Source organism: Chanos chanos, chromosome 3 (assembly GCF_902362185.1).
Source record: "Chanos chanos chromosome 3, fChaCha1.1, whole genome shotgun sequence".
Taxonomy (NCBI): Eukaryota; Metazoa; Chordata; class Actinopteri; order Gonorynchiformes; family Chanidae; genus Chanos; species Chanos chanos.
The window spans coordinates 3,436,099-3,450,494 of NC_044497.1; the positions used below are offsets into that span (position 1 = coordinate 3,436,099).

At 37.9% G+C, this 14,396-nt stretch overlaps 1 protein-coding gene across 1 annotated transcript; it reads left to right on the plus strand.

Annotated features, from left to right (window-relative positions):
* Nucleotides 1-1,657: 1,657 nt before the first annotated feature.
* LOC115806357 (MORC family CW-type zinc finger protein 3-like) lies at nt 1,658-14,062 on the plus strand. The gene is made up of 14 exons (XM_030767032.1): nt 1,658-1,696; nt 3,518-3,590; nt 4,225-4,357; nt 5,488-5,714; nt 6,318-6,477; nt 6,627-6,774; nt 7,597-7,731; nt 7,831-7,947; nt 8,322-8,419; nt 8,678-8,785; nt 9,812-9,931; nt 10,034-10,099; nt 12,564-12,800; nt 13,534-14,062. The coding sequence occupies exons 1-14, from the start codon at nt 1,658-1,660 to the stop codon at nt 14,060-14,062; spliced, it is 2,190 nt and encodes a 729-aa protein (XP_030622892.1).
* Nucleotides 14,063-14,396: the final 334 nt, after the last annotated feature.

Here is a 14,396-nt window from a genome sequence, read left to right on the forward strand (position 1 = left end):
TAGGGCGCAGTTAATCTGTTATCACTGTAATGATATGTCCAGAAGTTCAGTAGGCTTTTGTATGAGGCGACATCCTATAAGATATATTTTATTCATATTTATAAGCCACTGCTGAATATTGTCCTCATTTACTGATTGTGTTTTGTGTGTTGCGAGTGGATTGGAGGTGTGATGGTATGACATTTTTACTAATTGTATCCAGCTAATCAGGAAGTCAGCAATGCAATGGGCCTTCGATAAACAGACCAAGTTTGATGATTGCGTGTGCTACCCTTTCAATCTAATAGCCTGCGGTGAGAGAGTGCTAGTTAGAATCGCATTTATGACTCCTGTTATTGTATGTCTGTTTTCAAATCATAGCGCAGTTACACCAGGAAAGCTTTTTTAGACGTTAAATCGTCGAGGTATAGCCAACCGGCGCAGCACTTCCAAAACCACACCTGCGTTTTGGCATTAGATTCCAAAGTCGTAACTTTGTAGTGGCTTTTCCCGCACGCAACTGTTTGAACTGTTTGAAGTAAACAGTACTATCCTTAATGTATTGCACGGGTATAAACTGAACCGATGTGTCTCTTCACGATGTGTATCTCCCACATTCTGTTTTAAATTGCCCCTGTATCTCCCTATGAATTTGCTACTTCCGAGTTTAAAATAACGAGTTTGTTCGGATTGTACTGCTTATCATTAAAGCACATTTGCCATTACGTCACCTTAAACACACTAATTAGGCTAATCAAAATGATCTTTATATTCAGTGTTATTTTGACCACGCAAAGATATATCCAAATGCTTCTTACAATCACCGTAAAGTAAAATCAGGTTTGTAATCGTATTTAAACGTAACGTTTCGTTTTGAAGCCAAGTCATTAAGAAACTTAAATCGAAACTTAATTAATGTGATACTCTCTGTCTCTTCTATGTAAATGGTGACACACCTAGATTTCATTTTCAGGTTTACCTTACGCGGTTCTCTGTGTCATCAGAGGCCAACAAGGGGTGGGTCAAACCAGTCCAGAGGCACTAAACCCACTAACACTGAATCCAAAGAAAATGTGAAAGTTATTCGTCAACAGCTCATGCAGTTAATTGGTGACCGTTATTGCTGCGCGCGCGCCCGTGCGTTAGTTTACACTGAAAAAAGGCTTTTCATTTTTTTTCTGCCCTCCAGAACATGTCACATCCTCTCATTTTGCAGATTTGTAGATTTGTAGGTTGTTGCTGACCTTTCTGTGGAATTCATCATAGAACTTATGTTTTTGGATTTAACTCAGTAAATGTTATGCTGAGTCCTACTTTATCTCAACGAGGACAAATTGCCTCTCCTAACTATAAAATAGTTAGTCAGCTAAATGGAGAAAAAACATGCTTTGGATTAAGCAATTCTTTTGGAAAAAAAGAAGAAGATTTTAGGTGGTTAACCTATGTTGGATCGTTATTATCGGCTGTACCCAAAGGGCATTCAGTGACATATCGACCATTCAAATGCTGATGTTATAAACAAGGTCAGAGTATCCTTATGCCACGCCCAACACCTGCCTATGTATGAATGAACGAGGGCTGTTATGATTGATTCTAGATACTCTTCGCGACTGGAATACAGTATTTTTGAATCCTCTCTTGGTATTGCTTTCAGTATTGGCCACATAACACAGGAGAAATGGCAGCACAGACAACTTTAAATATACCTGTTAGCAAGGTAAGTTATCATACCAAAGTATGTTTAACAACGACTTATTTTTTAGTTGAGCAGCAGCGACATCATCACTTAAACCAGGTCCAGACTAAACAATTTTACCGCTCAAATTACAGATTACAGATTATGAATCCGATGTCTTGTCGACGTTGTTGTGCGCACACTACTCAAATGAGCGCAGACAAGACTTCACAAATTACAAGATCTCTCATCTGGGATCCCCTACAGAGTATTTTATCCCTATACTCACGAAACAACACGTGAGAGGTGAAAACACGCGAAAAATGTTTATTTTCTTGCGATTTTATCGAAATGGAGAAAAATAAAGAACATGCAATGTGTGGTCATTTGCTAGTCATTTAACATTCCTTAATCTGATGTATATATTATGAAGGAGAAATGCTCATTTCAAAAAGAACGGTAAACACCTGAGGCACACATACTATTTCGAATAGGTTGTGATAGTCGCACGGCTGACGTCTAGAACTTTAACGATAAAGTAGTCTGTTTGTGATGTTCTGCTGTTATGCTACTGATTGCCTATTGTTCGTCGCCGCTCTGGAGTCTTGTTGTAGACCATTCAGACACACCAGCTCCGATTTTGAGCCGATAATTTCACACGTTTGACAATATCTGGGTGTCTGCTACGCCTGACAAACTGTCAGGACAAGTCGAACTGTTCAGATTTAAGGACCGTTCCCTTAAAGTGATTGGTGGTCTAAGTGGTAATAGTTAATGAGAAGGTTTCAGTGTTCCATTTAAATTAATTTCCCACTTTACTTTCGATTCATTGTCAGCAGTCGCAATATCTGCCGGTTTCGTCTGATAAGTTTCGTTTCTCAGCAAACAGCACTGCTCTTCGACACTCATACAGGCGGTGACAGTGAACCGTTGGTTTAAATCAGCAAGAGTGATCATAAGGAAGACGTTGCTAGTACAGGAAACTCGGGTGTCGTGTCTGATTTCAAAAGATCAGTGCTGAGATATTTTCGCTTTTTTCGTTATACATTCTAAAGAAACTACTAACATATCGTCTTAATTGTTATTTCCAGTATGCATGAAGATGTCGAGACATTTTCTTTTTGGTCGTGTTGCCGACCCTCATCAACAGATTATAAGGACCTCTCTTAATCGGGCTATATTACTTATATAAGTTAAAATAATAGCAATAAATCATCAAATTAAAAACAAAACAATTCTGAGTTATTTCTGAATGGGGAGTGGACACAAACATTGTCAAACTGAAACTGACCTTTTTGAAGAATTTATCCTATAGGCTTTAACTCAGTGAATAGCTTGCTGAGTTCTACTTTATCTAAACTTATATTTGGGACTTTTTACTATGTTATGATAAATTAATTACATCTTAGAAAAACGAACAAACAAATAAATCATTTGTTTTTCTTCCCTAAAACTGAATGGGACTACTTTCTAGTCCTACCAGTTAGCAAGCTAACTTTATAAAAATCTTCCAAAAGGTCAGGCTATGAATTTATACATGTTCATTATTTTTCACTGCTCTTAAAGTAGCATTGTGAATATGGTAAGCTTTTTTTTTTGGGGGGGGGGGGGTACAGGCCAGGTTTTTGGTGTGAGTTGTGTCACCTATAGTAGGAAAGATAAATACCTCCATAGAAGAGAAGCTGCTTTTCCTACCTTTTCGCATCTCTTGAAAAATCTCTAAGGTGAACTTGCCATTTCATAAAATGAGGGACAAAAAGGTATGAGAGACAGATTTGGCTTGAGGATGAATTGAATTGCTTGATCATTTGCCTTGTTGTTTCAGTATGACTCATTTTACTCTCCCCTGTTTCCTCACTGCAGATCAGTCCAAAATACCTGCATTCAAATTCAACCAGCCACACCTGGGCCTTCAGCGCCATTGCTGAGCTTATCGGTGAGTCACGTCTGACGAAAGAGACAAAGAGAGAGAGAGATAGAGATCAGAAACTCATTTCAGACAAGTAATGATGTCTGCATTGATCCTTGGCTGGAGCGGTCTGCAATCTTCTGCCACAGATTTCTTTTCCTTTTAAAATGAAAAATGAAAAAATGAGTAATCCAGTCATTTAAGAAAAAGATCATTTTGTTTGAGACCAGAAGTTTACACCATCAAGAACATGCAGAGAGGTCTATGTATCGCTATAGGATATGATGATCCTTCGTAAGGCATGACACAGAACACTACATATGAAGTCTGTTATAGCTCATGGCACAGATCGAGTTAAGGGACTGTCTCTCAGGGAGAGGATGACTAGGACAAGAGCTTTTGAAAAGAAGCACACTTTCACACGTTTTTCTCAAGAACAAAAAACAAGTAGATAAATCCAGAATGTGGTAATTTAGCACTCTGCATTATCACTCAATCTTGTCATTCATAAATTTATACATTTTTAAGTTTGCTTAGAATTTTTTTTATGTATTTCTCTGGCGTTCTATGATTCCAATATGTTCTACATATTCTTATTCTTATTCTTCTTATTATTATTATTAATATTTATTATTATTATTATTATTTTTTTTTAAATCAGACAATGCATATGACCCAGATGTGGGAGCAAAGAACTTCTGGATAGATAGGAAAGTGATCAAAGAAAAGGTCTGCCTCACTTTTGGTGATAATGGAGTTGGCATGGACTATGAAAAAATGTACAAGATGCTGAGGTATGTCTGATAAACATGAAGAACTGTCCTTTGGCAAAAACTGAAGATGTCAGGGAAATTCTTACCTTACTGAAGTGTTCCTTGATGAACATGGTAAACCTTGAAAAACCTGATAAACACCCATTCTAGTCATAGGTTTTTTTACTATGTAATGGTCAAACTTCATGGCTCTTCTGTCATGTTTGTATCATATAGCCTTAATGTTGATGAGATAGGCATCGCTTTAAACATCATACAAAACCTTAAGAAAAATGAAACAGCGTATACTATTACAAACTTAATGGCCACCTGCAATCCCCTTTCAATCCCCTTTAAGTAATACACTTGGTAAACTTGTTGCACATCCATGTTACATAGTAGCTCACAGTATTGTCAGGGCTCAGCTGCAAGTCAAGCAGTTTGAACAGGACAAAAATTTGTGGCCATCAGATCCATAAAGCAAGCCCTTGTGACCACAACCACTTGTTACCACATTTTTTAGTAGTGTCTGCAAGAACATTTCTCCCGATATCCCACTCTACCATATTAATTAGTTTCTGTAAGTCATTTCATGCAGAGGTGGTACTTGCAACCCAAAGTTCAGTATCCTGGAGATTCACTGACTTTGTCCTCTTAAACTTTTTATTCTATGCAAAAGACTTACAGTATCACACATATACCCCAAAACTAAAAATTCACATCAAGCATAACGTACATGATGTATTGCATTATGTGTGTAATTGTGAGGTATGAGTAGAATTTTGGAGTGTTAGCTTTGGAGTCAAACAATATGAACAACACATGAAATCATCTTACCTGCTTGTCTTTTTGCAGATGGTGTGTGACTTTCAAATTAAGATTAGTGAAATGACACTTTTATATAATATACTACGAAAGCCATTGTATGTTTCTGAATACTGGAAATAAGCAGAGAGAGCAGTGGCTTTACTGTTCTAATTGTGCTAAATAAATCTCATTTGTTCAGTTACTGACTATATTTTGCAGTGGTGTGTTTCCCAAGGGGCGGAAATCATAGTATCCAACACACCCATGCTTTTCATCTTCCACATTTACCTTGTGCTATCTCTGTTTCTCATTTTTATCATTTATACCTCACTCTCTCTCTCTCTGGTTTACTTACACTTTCACAGTTTTGGCTTCAGTGAGAAGGAGGAAATAAATGGTCATGTTCCAGTAGGTCGCTATGGTAATGGGTTCAAGTCAGGCTCTATGCGACTGGGGAAGGACGCCATTGTGTTTTCAAAGACCACAGAGACCATGTGTGTGGGCCTGCTCTCCCAGACGTACTTAGAGGAGATAGGAGCTGAGAACATCATCGTTCCAATAGTCACTTTTACAGGCAGTGGGAAGAACCAGAGTATCCTAACTGCGAGGAGGAAGACTTATATTGAGATGTAAGGAAAAAAAGAGTAGATATCCTTATAGAGAGAATAGTTTATCTTCATGAAAAATGTCTCATCTATCCAAAATGTGGTAGTTAAGCTTACAATTTGTGAAAAGGCAGTTGATGTACTGCTCCTGTATCATAGTAAAATTTAAAGATGTGAATGACAGAGGTGTGTTTCCAAGATGTATTGGAAACCAGAGATTACCAAATAGGCAACAAGGCAAGGAATCCTTTTTACCTCAATCATAGAGGCATCTTACATCAGAATTGTAGTCGAAAATTCAGACTAATTTGTGGTCAGGGAATTTGTGTGTGTGTGTGTGTGTGTGTGTGTGTGTGTGTGTGTGTGTGTGTGTTTGACAAGACACATAAATGGTTTCTGAATTATATGATCTGATAACGTATTGTTATGTTAAGATACATTATTCAGCTGTGTTTCAATGTTATTCAATGTTAAATTCAGTCCTATAATTTGTTTGTCCAAGTTACTCATATGTGAGTAGTAATTACCTTAGACCTGTGACTGTTTTTGGGTGCAACGAGACCTGTTTTGACCCTTCACCTGTGAACCAGTCCAAGCCTCCCCAAAGCATGCAGATTGTCTGAGGGACATTCTGAAGCACTCTCTGTTCCACAATGAAGAAGAACTGCGCCAACAATTCCAGGCAATCAGTAAACGGAGCCAGACGTATGAGAAAACGGGAACATACATCATCATCTGGAACCTCCGCAAGTAAGAACATCGGTCTGATAAAGAGTGAGAATGGATACAAATAAGAGAGTGGAATAGATTAAATTCAGTGCTTGTCTAACATGATACACTTACTGAGACACCCTTGTATTCAAGTCTGTTATTTATAACAAGTCTTTTCCTATCAACAGAACATCAGAAAGGCCAACAGAGTTTGACTTTGATGAAAACCGTTCCGATATCAGGATCCCAGCAGATGAGTATGAAAACAAGAAAAAGACCTTCACAAAACCAGACCGTGTCTTGCAGTCCGTCCCTGAAAGTGACTACTCTCTGCGGGTAATAGAAAAAGCTAATATTAAAATGAGAAAGTCACTATGATTAAGCAATATCGCTGTGAGTGAAAAGAGTGGTCTTACACTAAGATGATAAACAGACAGTGCAGTCCCTTCTGAATTATCTAGAGGTACAGCTGCCTTTTATTCAAAATGCTCTATTTAATACTCACAAGAAAGTGACCATTTGTGTGGCATGAAAGAAATTACATTTCAAAATGTATGCTGATGCTGATGGTACACAAGGAGCCCAAGTGACAGTAAAGTCACTTTGTCACACAGTGACGAGAATGTTTAACAAATTAGCAAGCCATTAAGGCAAAAATAGTCATTACTCTTACATCATACTGAAATAGTAAACCATTGCAATGCACAACAGAAATGTGACTTATTTCATCTTTTACACACTAATATGTAGAAAATTCCAACACACCGAAAACAGCTGCTATTATGACAGAAGAATAGACTTTTCTGAAACAATGACTCATGTTATAAATGCTTGGCAACTTCCAGCTGCGACTGACTGATGTAAAATATACAACTTCAGTTTGGCTTCAAAGATAAAAATTCATGTAATTTGTTAAAGAAATGTAGTGGGGTCAATAGAAGTTTTGTAGTGGATTTTTAGTAACCAGATGTGAATTACCAGAAGTGCAGTACTGAATAATGCATATTGCTACAATTTTAATGACAAATGAAAATTAAAATAACATTTTAAAAATACAGTTTGACAGGCCAAGATACCAGATAAACAGGGATTCATTTCTCTGCTCTGTCATGTTTTGTGTATGTTAATTGTGTTTTATATATTACTCCTGGGTCTCAGGAATACTGCAGCATTCTGTACCTGAAGCCCAGGATGCAGATCAGCATTCGGGGAAAGCCGGTAGTGACGCAGCTCGTCGCCAAGAGTCTGGCGTTCACCAAAAGGTTGTACTACAGTCCCAGCTGCCTTCCTTCTGTATCCTTACAAGTAGATCACAACGACAAACAAAAACAGCTGTGACATTTTCTGTTTCAGTACATGCATTTTCATTGTGTCCTTGAGTCAAATTTTCAGAAACGTGTTTCAATCATTTTTGGGTTCAACACCAAGAGCAAAGAACATTATGGTTTCATGATGTACAACAACAACCGACTGATTATATCCTACAAGCGTATTGGCTGCCAACTCACGGTATGTGGTATTATCATGGTATTATTTTTAGCAGGTTTATTTGAGACAAATATCTGGAATTCCTTGCTTTTCATCATCAAAAGAGCAAAAGGTTTAAAACTGTCATTTGTCAGCACCTCAATATTTGACACAGCGATATACAATATCACATAAAAAAATCACAGCTCCACTTTCCTCCTAATACCTCTGTTCCCTGCTACTCCAGTGTTATTATGATGCAACAGACAGAATCTTTCTTATAAGAGTAGTGCACAGTGTATAAACTGTTGAGGAAACTGTCCTTAATTTTCTGTCTTTTTTTTTCTCTTCTTTGTGGGAGAACTGTAGAGTGTCATGTGTGTGAATGAACATCTGTCCACTTCTTCTTTTGTCAGTCCAATGATGAGGGAGTGGGAGTCATTGGTGTGATCGAGTGTGATTTCCTCACACCAACACACAATAAGCAGGACTTTGATAACACAGACGATTACAGGTCTGTTTTTAAATGACAGCTGCTCTTCACCCAGTTTGCTGAAAAGAGATAAATATGAATTTAACCGAAAATGTTCTATTATTCTATAATTCTAAATTATTCTACAGTTCAAAGACATAATTGCTTACTTTGCAAATACAGGTTACACTTGATGGAAATATTTTTTTAGCATTTTCTGAGAGTTCTTTGATTTTTTGTGTGTTTTGTGGTGAGACACGGTCATATTTTATTACTTGTGTGCTGGTTTCTTCTGTGCAGAAGAGCCATTAAAAATATGGAGACAAAATTGAAGCAATACTGGAAAAACATATACGATGAGAAGAATTCAGGGGATCCAAACAACTCTGTACCTGTGGTGGACATGGTGTAAGTCTACCACTCAGTTGCTACTCAAGAAAAGGAACTAACTAGCAAGTCTTTTTGTAGTTGTAGTGGAGAGCACACTCAACTCATAGTGTAAAAAACTGTGACCAAAAATATGTTGCTCACTTTGATGGACTTAACAGAAGTAGGGTGATAAAAGTGTTTGGAGAACACAACCTCAAAAGTGCAGACCCATGAGACTTTAAGAGCGTTTTAGAGTATGCTAAGAGTAGTGTATATCTCTCTCTCTCTCTCTCTCTCTCTCTCTCTCTCTCTCTCTCTGTATATATATATATATATACATACACATACATACATATATATATATATATATATATATATATATATATATATATATATATATATTTTTTTTTTTTTTTTTTTGCAGTCTTTTGGACTCTTTCAAAATACAGTCCTACAGCTGTTTCAAATTAAATACAAATTAAATTACTGTGTGTAGCCTAATTCTAACACAATATAATACAGTACAGTACTGAATATAAAATACAGCTTATTGTACTTCAAATTATAATTAAGCAATAGCCTAACATGTAAAAGTATAGTGCAGTTTACATAAAGCAAATACAGGCTAAGCCATAGCTTGGCTGGAGTTTCGGTGCATCTCTCAGTTTTTAACAGAATTGAAAATAAACTATCGGCTATCAATGCTGAACTCATAGCAGAGTTTGAAATTAAACTTATTCGTTAAATATTATGAGGAACAAGTTTCGCTGCGGCATCTTGTTGGCTGGTTTTTGGCAGTTTGTCATAAGCTTCGATGAGTCTATATTTGTGACTGAGGGAAAATGACTTTCTTTTCATGTTTAAGTGCACGCAGCATTAGCCTCAATTAGCCCCCCCCCCCCCCCCCCCCCCCCAAATCAAATCTTTAGATCCACATATAATGTGCAGTATTTCACCAGCTTCCTCTTCTATGAATGAGTCTAATAGAGCTAGCACATTCTGTATTTGTAACTGTTGTCTTTTGTTTGTGCTTGCATGCACGTTGGTATGTGTTATATCCTGCAGGGAACATCCAGACCAAATCTGGAAGCAGTGCAGCCAATGTTTTAAGCAACGGAGATTGCCAGATGACACTGATCGTGACCAGATCCCTAACATATGGTTCTGCATCTGGAACCAGTTTAGGTGATTTCTTTGGCCCAGTTGTGTCTCTCCTTTGTATTGTTTGTGTGTGTATGTGTGTGTGTGTGAATATATCTCTCTTTGTTGACCTTTTGGTCTTTTCAGCTCTTGTGATGTTCCAGAAGAGCAAGAAGATTCAGGCGATGAGAGCCAGACCCACCTGAAACAGCAGTGAGTTCAAATACACCGTACTTCTGTCTTAACTCATGAACAGTGACCAGAAAATAAACCAACACTGAGCCATATTCCAGGTTAACAATAACTGCATCCACTGAAAATCGTTAAAGGACATTTAACATATCAAATTAGGTATCGATTTAGCAGCGGCTGGTTGAGGCTCTTGGGACTGGCTTATGATCAATCTCATCCTCTTCTGATCTGACAGAAACATGATCCTCATACTCTGAAAACTCCTCATCTTCATCTTAGTCTTCATCTTCCAAAGCTTCTCACTTTTACAATCATTTCTTTACTTGTTTTCACCTACAGCTGCCCCACTTCTATTACCCTTGGGTCCATTGGACCCAAACACCATGTATGCAGTATAAATGTGCAGGGGGCTGCACAGTGGTCTTTTTTACATGATCTTCACAGAAAATGAGCCAAGGCCAATGAGTCTCAATTTGAAAAAAAAAAAAAAATGTTCATTGCATCATTTTTCTTTGAGTAAACATTGATAGCAGGCCCCACAGACCTGAGGGCCACACAAGGGTTAAAACTGTTGTCTGTACCATTAACTTACTGTGGTTGGTTTAACTGCTTATTTATTTAGACAAACCTAAATACTGATATTTCTATAAATGTCTTTATTAAAAGCCAGAACAATTTCTAAGTGTCATCTCTTAGAAGAAAGGACTACACTTGTAGCTACTTTATTTAATGACATTGTTTGCTATGTTCTGTAAGCAGTAAGAAGTAAACCTGAAACTAATTCCCTGTTAAAGATAGTCAATCAGAGGCTAATTTTGATTATTTACATAATTTTTATATTTATATTCCATGTTTCTAGGCACTGTTTAACTAATTGCACTGATTTTAAATTAATTTAATTATACCATTGATCTCTGCCTTTGGTGTCATGTAGCTATTCAGCTTCATAGTATGTAGTGGTCCAAAAATTCTCAGTGGTACCTTGGACTGAACATTTAGTACATATGTTTAAGGTATCTTAAATATGTCAAATCTATAAATGCTTAAGATAAATGTTAATATTTTAGTAAATCACATGTGTTAACCTCTTGTTATCCATCTAAACTAGTAAAAGACATACATCAGCTTTACATGGTCATAAGACTTTGTGTGATTGGAGATATTTAACTGAATGCTACTTCACATTAACTCATAATGTTTGCATCAGTCTTTTGAGTCTCTGAGGGGTTGCGGTCTGGTGATAGTGATGCTTTTTTTTCACACAGGGAGAAACAGAGTCCAAGGAAGAAAAGTAATCAACAGGTAAAATTTGTGTGTTGTATATGTTCTGTTAGATCTAAATTTGTGGTTAGAAATTAGCCTTCTTTATAACTGTTAATGAACCAGGTTGACTTAGATAAGTTGTAATTGATAGTGATAGCTGAGTAGTGTCAAGCAGTGTTTTGATAATCACATAATAAAGTGATGTGTTACATTCTCCTGGTCTAACCATTTAGCTTTATCGGTTTGTTTTTGCTGACTGCTCAGTTAGTTGTTGTATTAAGAGCTGAATGAGGGAGTGAACAGGGATTTGTTTGACCACTTTATCAAAACCTATCATCACCACATAGTGTTCAGCAGTGTCTTTGCTCCAAGAATAACCTGAACCTCACTTTCTCTTTCACTGCGCTCACTGTACCCCCAGACTGCCCAAACTCCCAGCCCTCGTAAACATATTGGTGAGCAGATTCTCCCACCGTTTGTGTGTGTGTGTGCGTGCGTATGTGTGTGTGTGTGTATATATTGGTTCACAAAATTTCCAAATACATTGTGTTAAATTTTAAATGATTTTACATCAACTAGACTTGCTCTTTTACATTCTTTAGCCATTTGAGTAATTTGTCTATAAACTTCAGAAAAACACTATTGTATAAATCCCAAGTAATGTACGTATGTGTGAGCATCTATAAGTTGAACTCACACTCCCGATTTGTTACTTAAAGTTCGTTAGAAAAATATGAAATACTGTCTTCGTTGACAAGAAACTTCATTTTTATTCCCCCAGCCCCCACCTCATCTCAGTTAGAGTTCAGCAGTCCAATGAGGTATCTCTCTCTCTCTCTCTCTCTCTCTCTCTCTCTCTCTCTCTCTCTTTCTGTCTCTCTCTCTCTCTCTCTCCCTCCCTCTCTACCTCTTGCTCTCTCTCTCTCTCTCACTGGTCCTTTGAAAATCAAACAGAGAAAGTGGGGGATTCATAGTGACACTTTATCGATCACAGCTTAATCACTTCTGAAATACGGCTTTGTTTCTGAGAGTTCTGACACTTATCTGGATGCTTTGTGATTAGTTATAGTCAGTGTGTCAATTCAGCTGAGTAAGCACTGGAAACAGAATAGTAATTAGGCATTTCTTAGTCTATAAGCAATATCCAATATTAAACATTTTATTTTTTACGTATCTATCCATCTTATCTTCTGTTGAGAAAAGCTCTGTCTCTTTTCCTCAGTCCCAGGAAAAAGAATGGTCACAAGGTTGTCCAAAAAGGGACAGGGGCAAAAAGAGCCAAACAAAGTGAGTTTGGTGATGAGAGTACCTCTGAGGCACCTTCAACATTCACCTCAACGCCAGCACCTCACAACGCTTCAACGCCAATCAACTCTGAAAATGACGATGATGATGTGGTTGAGGTGGAGCAAACCCAGTGTGACGACAGCATGATGCATACAAATCAGGAGCGGAGAAGGTGTGAATCATGAACACTCTGACATAATTGCAGACATAATGGTTTTCGTTTTATGAAATCTCTATTTCTTTTCCTCAGTCTTCGGAAAAGGAGCGGTCGCAAGGTGTTGGAAAATGATGATGATGATGATGATGATGATGATGATGATGATGGTGATGATGATGATGATGATGATATGGTTGAGGTGGAGCAGACCCAGTGTGATGACAGCATGATGGATACAAATCAGGAGAGGAGAAGGTGTGTATCATAAACACTCTGTTAGGCTGGATGCATGTATTGTGAAGTTGATTTCCAACATTAGATAGCTGAACAAGCCAGGATCAGAATACAGTAAACAGGCGCATACAAACAAGTATTAGAATCATAATCAGAGAACCACAATGCTGATACACAGAGTACAGTAGTAGACAGGACATGCATGGTACACCCATGGTACACTAGGCCTGGTACACTCAGAGGGAATGAGAGACTTGGCAAAGAACTGAGGTGAAACATGGAATATATATACGAATAAGTAAGAGACAGGTGTAAGTTCACAGGCTGAACAAGGCGGTGTTTAATAGGCCGGCAAAGTTGAGCATTGAGTTGCTTGAACAGACTGGGGCAGACACAGTTTTGACAGTGTAAGGAACAGGAGGAGGAGAGTAAGTAGTCAGATTTTGTACACTGATCCCACATCAGCTGATGAAATATTTTAATATATCTTTCAATTTCTCTTCCCCTCTATCAGGGCAAAGAGAGTTCTTACTTTTTCCAAAGAAAATAAGGAGGTGAAGAGAAGCAAAGGGAGTGATGGTGGCCACGCTGATATCTCTGAAACACCTCCGACGCTCAGGTCAATGTCACAGCTTCACATAACATCAGTGTCCCTCAGCACTGTCAATTATGGTGAGGAGGAGCAGAATGGGTGTGATGACGGCCTTAACGATGGACAGAAGGAGCAGAGTGAGAGTGAAGACGGCCTTAGAGTGAGACAGGAGGAGCACAGTGGGTATGACGACATTCTGAGGGAGAGGCAGGAGGAGCAGACAATGTCCTGTGAAGAGCTGGACAAACTCTTCAGTCTGGGGCAGAGCTCACTCCTTAGCATGAAACAGCAGCAGGAGTTACTGAAGCTACTGAAGATAACGCGCCAGGAGAAAGACAATCTCCAGAAAAAAATAAACACTCTCACACAACAGCTAGAACAGCCTCAGAGTAGAAACATGAGAGAGACCTGTGACAAAAACACACAGACAGACAGAAGTGAGACATATTGACAACTCTACCTAGGTTAAACATGAGATAGAATAACTGAGACAGGAGAGGAATGAACTAGTGCAAAAGGAAGGAGATTGGCAGGGGTGGTGATTCATATTTCTGGTTATAACTCCTGCCTTTAACCTTAATCTGATATGAAACATAAACAAAACAATGAAAGACATTGAATATTAGCATAGAAGTGCCTTAGCTTTGTTAATGTAAAAATAATTTTAGCTTTTGTAATTTTTTGTTTTTGGTTTCATATGTTGATTATCCATGATGAAAAGCTTCTTTTCAAGCAACATTAATTTACACCGCAACTTTCGCAGTCAGTTTTCCATATTACTGTTT

Bases quoted from the DNA above. Each gene is read 5' to 3' on its own strand.
- LOC115806357 (XM_030767032.1), top strand. From the start codon at position 1,658: ATGGCAGCACAGACAACTTTAAATATACCTGTTAGCAAG. The intron at 3,591-4,224 runs GTGAGTCACGTC...TTTTTAAATCAG, and splicing joins CGCCATTGCTGAGCTTATCG to ACAATGCATATGACCCAGAT. The intron at 6,478-6,626 runs GTAAGAACATCG...TCCTATCAACAG, and splicing joins ATCATCTGGAACCTCCGCAA to AACATCAGAAAGGCCAACAG.